General features: G+C 46.7%; 1 protein-coding gene across 1 annotated transcript in view; it reads right to left on the bottom strand.

The window, feature by feature from the left end:
* TM9SF2 (transmembrane 9 superfamily member 2) overlaps window positions 1-2,387 on the bottom strand; it is a 75,262-nt gene extending 72,875 nt beyond the window's left edge. Inside the window, exon 1 of the mRNA XM_023218023.2 lies at window positions 1,984-2,387. Coding sequence (XP_023073791.1) covers window positions 1,984-2,154 — 171 coding nt within the window. The 5' untranslated portion in view covers window positions 2,155-2,387. The remainder of the gene's footprint in view (window positions 1-1,983) is intronic.
* Between the last annotated feature and the right edge of the window lie 6,357 nt (window positions 2,388-8,744).

Consider the following 8,744-nt stretch of genomic DNA (forward strand, 5'->3'; position numbering starts at 1 on the left):
CTCAAATGTCACTTCTTTTTTTTTTTTTTTTTTTTTTTTGAGACAAAGTCTCGCTCTGTCGCCCAGGCTGGAGTGCAATGGCACAATCTCAGCTTACTGCAACCTCTGCCTCCCGAGTTCAAGCAATTCTCCCTGCCTCAGCCTCCCAAGTAGCTGGGATTACAGATGCCCGCCACCACGCCCAGCTAATTTTTGTATTCTTAGTAGAGATGGGGTTTCACCATATTGGCCAGGCTGGTCTCAAACTCCTGACCTCAGGCAATCTGCCCACCTCGGCCTCCCAAGGAATTACAGGCCTGAGCCACCACGCCTGGCCGTGTCACTTCCTCTATAGAACTTTCCCTAAAGACTCTAGTCCACAGATGTTTCCTCATTTGTGTTTTAGAACACTTTGGACATCATCCTGTATATCAGATTTCAATAATCTGTTAATCTGTTCATAAACTTATATCCCTTACTTTGAGGTTCCTAGAGGGCAGGAAATATATTTTTCATCTTTGAGGCACTAGGAATAGAATATACAACTGCTGTTAAAATTAAAGACCAAACACTAGGCTTTGAAGGTTGGTTACTAAAATATTTAATGGAAAAACCAGTGTACTTGCAAGACTAAATCTCCCTTCCACTTGGAAGCACAACAGTCTTTCAGTCAGAATTCTCAAAAAGGAGTAAAAGTTTCTTGCACTGCAGAGTATAAACTTAAATACTGAAACGTTAACTGCTGACTTGGGTAAACCTTAAATATCCTTATATATTTTTTCAGACACAAGGTTTTGCACAGATGTATAAACATGTCATTCAGGACAGCTGACAACCTAAAAAGAAACTACCAAATGTTATGAAAAATTTAATAGCTCATCTAATGCCCTAAAATAACCTCAAAATTCACAGCTATAGTAAAGCTAGCAGTAATAAAATAAACACTAGCTTTTAAAAAATCAAACTTAATAAATAAGCCTATTTATAGATTGTAAAAGTTTGTTGAACGATTATTTGAATTGTTAAAATCATTAAAGGCTTCAAAGAGATCCTCATCCCCCAAATGTTAAGTTTTAAATAAACTTAACCAAATAGTTGTGTATGAATACTGTAAAGCCCTACACCATATAACCTAAAAGCAGGTTACTTTACTTACACCTCTTTTACTAGCAATTAAATGAAAACCTTGGGTGTGAACGTTGTAAGAGATCAAAGTTTTCAAGACTTGCCCTAGGAAAATACCAGATTCTCCCATCATTTGCCCCTTTTAAATGTTTAAAACCATCTAAGAGAAACGAAATAGTGAGATCTCGTATCTTTTTTGTGTGTATTAATATCTTTTACACTTAAAAGTCAGAAATCAAGTGTCTCAACCATTACAGCAACTCTTTATTAATGCAGTTTGTGCGGTTCTGGGTGTTATACTCCACAAATAAGGAACCAACTTCCAATTGTGATGCGAGATATCAAAGTCCTAGAAAGAACAACCTCTCCTAAACAACCAGGAGGTTCCAGGAAAATGCAATTCAACAGGAAGCAATGAAGTTAAAAGCTAATGGAAATTGTAACTAGGCTGAGTGTTGCTCACATGCAGGGAGTCGGTCACCCGCTTCCTTAGCGTACATGATACAGAGCTGTGAGCGAACACTCACGCGTGGACCTGCGTGCATCCAACTCCAAAGCTCTGAGGCGTGAAGCCCAACTCCAAGGGCGCTCCACACGATCCCTGTTCCAGGAAAACTGAATACAGCTGCTCGTGCTACTCGGCCCGCAAGACGGGAGGAGAGTCTGAGGCCCACTGAGTCCTCCAGAATCTACCCTTGCAAGAGCTGTTCCAGAGCTCCCCACCCACAGCCCCGGCCGACCCCAAAAGCTTCTGGGGAAACTCGACCCCACCCACTGCTACACCCCCTTCCCTCACTCCCACCCGAGGATCAGCTCCCCCGGATAGGGGCGACTTCCCTTTCCGACAGTGTATCAGGGGGCTCGTCAGGCCTCACCCACCTTGCACTCGTCGCTCTTTTTTTCTTCGTCGCAGAAGTTGACGGGCGCCAGGCCGGGCAGGTAGAAAGCGCCGCTCCGGCGCGGGCCGGGAGCCGCCCCCAGCAGGAGCAGCAACAGCAGCAACAGCCGCGGCCACCGAGGTGGAGACAACACCGGCAGCCTCGCGCTCATGATAGCTGTTTCGGGGAAAGGGCAATCAAGCCTAGGGGGTGAAGAGGGAAGAAGGGGTGGGGAGGCTCGGAGACCACTACAAGGCCGCAGGAGATAAAGGAGGCCGGCCCCGGGACAGCTAGTTCCGGTTGCGCTAGGAGACACCCTGGGTCCCGCAACAGAAACCGAACCGGACCGCGACAGAGCATGCGCATCGCCGTCTGCACATGCTCAGTGAGAACGGTTGCAGGCACCAGTTGTTGTTTCCGGGAGGGAGCGGGGGCCAAATCCACTTTCCGGGTTTTCCGCGCGCCAGCTGGGGTGGTTACCGGGAGAGCTGTTCCGGCGCTCACGTTCCAATTACGAATTACGAATTCCGATCCAGAGCACCCACGCTTGGGGGCCGTGGAGCGCTCGCCAGCCGCTCCCCGTTTGCTGCTGGGTCTTACGAATTTCTCATATCCATCATACGGTTTATCACACTGTCCGCGGCACGCCAGTCCCTATGACAGAAAGCACCTGCTAATGGAGACGGAGTTGGTGGCGGAGGGGAAAAGTTCGGGAGACACCTGGTTGGGAGCAGGCTAAGGAAACAAATGGGGAGGAATTAGCCACAAATCCTCAAATAGACAGCTACTCAAAGGCATCTTCACGGACAGTTTCCAAGCATTGGATGCTGTGATGCATTCCTGCGTTGGGCAGTGATTGTGTGCACACATCTCTTTGAGAGTGGAAATGGGGTGGGGAGGAAAATGGGAGTAGAATAGAGGGTAGCGTTGACATTTATTTTCTTCAAAGGAAGACCCGAGCACACCTGAGAGCTCAGTGAAGAAAGTAGTTCTGGCGAATCGGATTAATATGGTATGATCACCCTTTAGCAAGATTCTGTCACTTTTCCCACTGATGATGCTATATGGTGTCCGCGTGTGTATGTGCACACGTGTGTGTGTGTGTGTGTTGCATCTTCTGAGTATTTTTCAAGGAGAAACTTTTTAGTGATCTGAAAAAGTCAATTCAGTTGGCCACTAGAGTTCAATCGAAAACTTCGGAAGAAGTGCATCATCTTAAAGTACATAAGAGAGAATCACAACCTCCAGCTCAGAATTCAAGAATAGGCAAGTTTGTGAAATAGTAAACTCAGAAAAGTTTAGGGCCGGTGAACTCCTGTTTAAAGTTATTGCAGGTGTTTGTACTTTTTTCCCAGGGAAGGTTTATAACTTTCATCAGATTTTCGAAGGGACATAGGACCCTGCAAATTGATCCATACAGTGGGGTAGCCAAGTTAATCGAGAGAGAACTGGGAATTAGAGAAGAACGTTCATCTTAAGGTTGTTGTGAAGATTAAATGAAAAATGGAGGCAAAGCGCTGAGCACACGGCTTGGCCCAAAGAATGGCACTTTTTTTTTTTTTTTAATAACAAAAACGAATCCGGTAGGGCCTGAACAGAAAACTGTGCCTAGGTGGCGTCCCTTTCATGTCCTCTCACTCAAATAAATCAACATATTCGCTGAACTTAGGGCTAGGAAAAAATTAAATATTCTGTATTTGGAAGTCATGGAGATTTCCAACACAACAAAAGGAAGCAGACATTTTCTCCAGATAGGAAAGAGGAGGAAACAAACTAACATTTTTGCTCATTATATTCTTTTTCTAGCACCCCTAAAACTTGACCTTCATTATATCTCACTGCCCTCATCCCAAACACATCCTCTCCCAGTTTTCCAGGAAACGGCATCGCTGCCCATCTCTTCTCAGGCCCCAACCCTGGAGGAGAACCTAAATTTCTCATTTCCTCACTCCCTACCTCCCGTCCTTCAACAAGTCCCGTTGGTTGGGGTGCTAAACTACGGACTAAATTCTTTCAGTACTTTCCATGCCCACAGCTACCACCCTGGTCCAAGCCAAATTCTTAGTTGCCCTGGACTTCTTACTGCAGAAGCCTCTCAGCTTCCACTCTTGGCAAAAACCTTGAAATCTCTTAATACCACTCGTCTGCTTAAACCTCGGCATCCCACATGTACCACTATCAGGAAGGATCACGTTTGTTTGTTTGCTGTCTCAGTCCCCCATTTATATGTAAGTTCCACGGGTAAGTGCCTGCCCCTACATCCCACACCTCTACATCCACAGAGCCTAGAGACTCCAGGCGCGGGGAAAGTACTCCAGGACCATCACCGGCCAGGCCACAAGACTGCTGGATCTAAATCTGGAACCGGACTTTCAAAGCTGAAATAAACCTGAGATTTTCCAGAGGCATTTAACCTCCTTTTACAGCCAAGGATGCGCCTAAGAAAGGGGAGTGACTTCCTGCAGTAACGCAGCCACTCTGGAGACTCAGACCACAACGACTTGGGCGTCTAAAAGTCTGCAACCTTTTCCACTCCAAAGCTCGATGTTTCCTCAATCCCCTGGGCTCAGCATCAGCAAAAACCCGGAGAAGCGGAGCCTTTCTCAATGAAAACGACCTCCAGACTCTTGCTACCGACTCCACCGGTGCGCGTATCACGCACGCGCAGGGCCGGCCGGCCGCACCTCGCCAACTCCTATTCGGACACGTCATCAAGGTCGGCCGGGGTCCGGTGGGAGGGGCTAGGGGCGGGGCTCGGACGCGGGGCGGAGGGGCCCCCTCACTTCCGGATCCAGACTCTCCTGGCCAACGTCTCACTTTGGGTTCCTCGGTTACCTGGCGGCGGTGTCTACCCGGCGCCGGGGCGTGGCGGAGAGAGATTGCCCCGCCCTCCACGCAGGTCACAAAATGGAGGACCTGCGTTGTGGGTGTTGGTGTCCTGGGCGTTGCCATGCCGACAGATGAAAGTTAGAGTGGCAATTCCAGTTGCAAACTGGAAAGAAATGGAGTGTTTCCTTCATTCTCCCCATGATCGTGAAGGTCCTTTTCTCAAAGTACTAACACTTTTAATGGGACCGTAAAACTTGAGGGTTATGACTTTCTCCTCTCCTTTGCTTCAGATTGCATTTGCCAACTCTGATTTACCGCCAATAGTATGGTGCTGTTGTATTCGTAGAGACAGAAAGTAGAGCAGTGGTTGTAGAGTCTAGGGAAGGAGGGATGGGGATTTACTGTTTCATGGTATAGAGCTTCAGTATGGGTTGGTGAAAAAGTTAGGATGAATGGTGATGACTGCACAACCATGCAAATATGCTAATGTTACAGAAGTGTACACTTAAAAATGGTTAGACGGTAAGTTTTCTATTATGTATATTTTACCACAATTTTTTTTTTTTTTTTTTTTTGGTTGCAACAGAGCCTCTCTGTTGCCTAGGCTGGAGTACAGTGGCTCGATCTTAACTCACTGCAACCTCTGCCTCCCAGGTTCAAGCGATTCTCGTGCCTCAACCTCCCAAGTAGCTGGGATTACAGGCGCCAGCCACCATGCCCAGTTATTTTTTTGTATTTTTAGTAGAAATGGGGTTTCACCATGTTGGCCAGGCTAGGCTATTCTCAAACTCCTGACCTCAGGTGATCCACCTGCCTCTGTCTCCCACAGTGCGGGGATTACAGATGTGAGCCACCATGCCCGGCCCCACAGTTTTGTTGTTTGTTTGTTTACATTTTTAATGGCATTTGTTTTGTTTTTTTTTTTTCTTGTTTTTGAGACGGAATCTCGCTCTGTCACCAGGCTGGAGTGCAGTGGTGCCATCTTGGCTCACTGCAACCTCCGACTCCCTGGTCCAAGCGATTCTCCTGCCTCAACCTCTCGAGTAGCTGGGATTATAGACACGCACCACGACACCCAGCTAATTTTTGTATTTTTAGTAGAGATGGGGTTTCACCATACTGGCCAGGATAGTCTCGATCTCCTGGCCTCATGATCTGCTTCGGCTTCCCAAAGCGCTGGGGTTACAGATGTGAGCCACTGCACCCAGCGTAAATGGCATTTGTTTCTTCTACTCCTCTCTGCCAGAATAATTTGGACAACCTTTTCTGAGTTTCTCATGACTTCTATATAAGATTGTCGATATAGCAAATAAAAGTACAATATGCCCAGGTAAATTTTAATTTCAGATAATCAATGAAAAATAATTTAAGTACATTCCAACTATTCCATGGGACATAGGGTATTTTATCTGATCACCCTACTTTTCTGTCAAGTTAAAATTATTAGCAAAACTGCTTCCATTTTCAGGAAGTGCACACTGTACTCTACTAGCGAGGTAGGAGAACAGGGTCTGGAAGCAGGGAACCTAAGGCCGTTTCTCACTGACTTCCTAGAGCCATTTAGAAAGGAAAACCCTAACTTTCCACTCCTAAGTAACAAAAGGCCCAGAGGCCACTCCCTTTGCAAACCCCCACATTTTCTGTGCTGCAGCTGGAAAATTGAAAGTACCTCTGATTGATTGCTTTCTGCAACTAATCAGATGTTTGCATAGAGTGTAACTTTGTAACTTCACTTCAGCCTCTGATTGGTAGCCATCGCCAACCAATCAGACTGATTGCGGGCCAACTCTTCCTTTGCATAGAAGTGCAACATTGTAACTTCTCTTTAGCCTGTGATTGCGGGCCACCACTTCATTTACATGAGGTGAGCACCAAGTAAGTGGCCAATGGGAAACCTCTAGAGGGTATTTGGACCTGGCAAGATTATGTATCTGGGGCCCTTGAGCTGCTGCCTGGCCTGCTCCCACACTGTGGAGTGTACTTTCACTTTCAATAAATCTCTGCTTTCCTTCCTTCGTTCTTTGCTAGCTTTACTGTGCGTTTTGTAGAATTATTTGTTCAAAACGCCAAGAACCTGGACAACTTGCTGTCCGCAACCAATGAGACTGACTGTGGGCCGAGTCTTCATTTGTATGGAAGTGCAACTTTGTAACTTTAGCCTCTGACTGCTGGCCACCACTTCATTTACATGAGGCCAACACCAAGTAGGATGGCCAATGGGAAACCTCTAGCGGGTATTTGGACCTGAGAAGATTCTGTATCTGGGGTCCTTGAGCTGCTGCTTGGGCTCACTCCCACACTGTGAAGTGTACTTTCACTTTCAATAAATCTCTGCTTTCCTTGCTTTGCTGTGCGTTTTGTCCAATTCTTTGTTCAAAACACCAAGAATCTGGACAACTTGCAATCAAGATCCTCTACTGGTCTGGCGAGCCAGGTAGGAGGGAAGCCTAAAGTTTGGGATTTATTTTTCTCCTTTCTTCTTCTCCTCTCTGCTACATACAGGGGAATCTTTCTCTCTTTTCCTTTCCAACTCGGAACTCGCGGTGGACAGCGCCCAAGCACGGCAACAACTGCAAGTTTCTGGCCAGGGCGTCTCTCTGGTGAAACTGAAAGGCCTCCATGTGGAAGCATCTGACTAACACCGCCGGGTTGGGGTGAGGGACCTGAGTCCTTTTCCTTGTTTCTGTTTTTCCGAGTCCTATTCCTTTTTTGCTCCTTCTGAGTTATTTTCCTTTTCCAGTCTTTCAGCGGCTGTTTTCTAGTAGCTCCTTGGCAATTGAGGGGAGCTGGCCAGGGCCACTCTCTGGTGTTGTCTGAAGGGCAAGGAGTGAACAGGGATGACTGCCCTGCCTTGAAGAGGGAAAGAGTCTTTTCTGTCCCTTCCAGCTATAGTCCCTGATCCTTACCTGTGACGCAGTTGGCAGCAGAAGCTCATCCTAGGCGAACTCACACACGTTTCAGGCGACTTAAACCTTCTTTTCTTATGCTAAATTCTTCCCTTCCCCTACTCATCTGGCTAAAGGACAGACTGCAAAAAAGTTATACAAGTCAGAGGGTCTGGGCATGTCGGAGGTGGTCTGTGTGGGGCATGGGGAGGGGGGGAAATTCATGAAAGGGAACTTATTGCCTAAATGTAAAGGGTTAAAGGGTTGCTTTAAGTGAGATAGAAAAACCTTAAGGAAAGTTCATAGTAGGTCCTCAGTGGTGGAGGGACCCATCCCAAAGCAGTGCCAGCCCCCATTTAAGGTCAGAGACATCTGACAGACTAAATCAGGGCCCTAAAGTAGGGACGCCCCTGGGAACTCCAGTCTGGGTTCAGAACTTTTTCAGGGGGATGCCCTGGGTAAAGTTTGGGTCACCTAATGGGCCCTCTACTTTACAAAGTCCTCTTCTCTTTTCCAGACCACAATGGGCAACTCTCAATCTATTCCACCTCATTCCACTGTGGGCAATTCTAGACCTATTCCACCGGATTCCTCACTTGGCTACATCATCCACCATTGGAATCAATTTGACCCTGACACTCTAATTTTTTTATATAATTTTATATAAGAATTTTATATAAGAAGATGTATAATTTTTTTTTCAATACTGTTTGGCCCCAGTATGAGCTTCCAAGCCCCCAACAATGGGCAGTCAATGTCCAAAGTCATGATAGCCTTAATTATGACACCATCCTGCAGTTGGACCTACTTTACAAGAGGCCAGGAAGATGGTCAGAAGTCCCATATGTACAGGCTTTTATGATCCAATATCAAAAACTTAACAATCTGTGAAACTCCCAGAACCCACCCCCCAAAGGAAAGTGCTAAGGAAAAACTAGATATTATATATCACCCCCTTTTACAAGGGCTAGTTGTCTCTCAGGGTGAACAGCAACCACCCCCATATAGCCCCTTGCCAAGTGCTCCTGAGGCTAAAACCCAGGAGCAA

Source organism: Piliocolobus tephrosceles, chromosome X (genome assembly GCF_002776525.5).
Source record: "Piliocolobus tephrosceles isolate RC106 chromosome X, ASM277652v3, whole genome shotgun sequence".
Classification (NCBI taxonomy): domain Eukaryota; kingdom Metazoa; phylum Chordata; class Mammalia; order Primates; family Cercopithecidae; genus Piliocolobus; species Piliocolobus tephrosceles.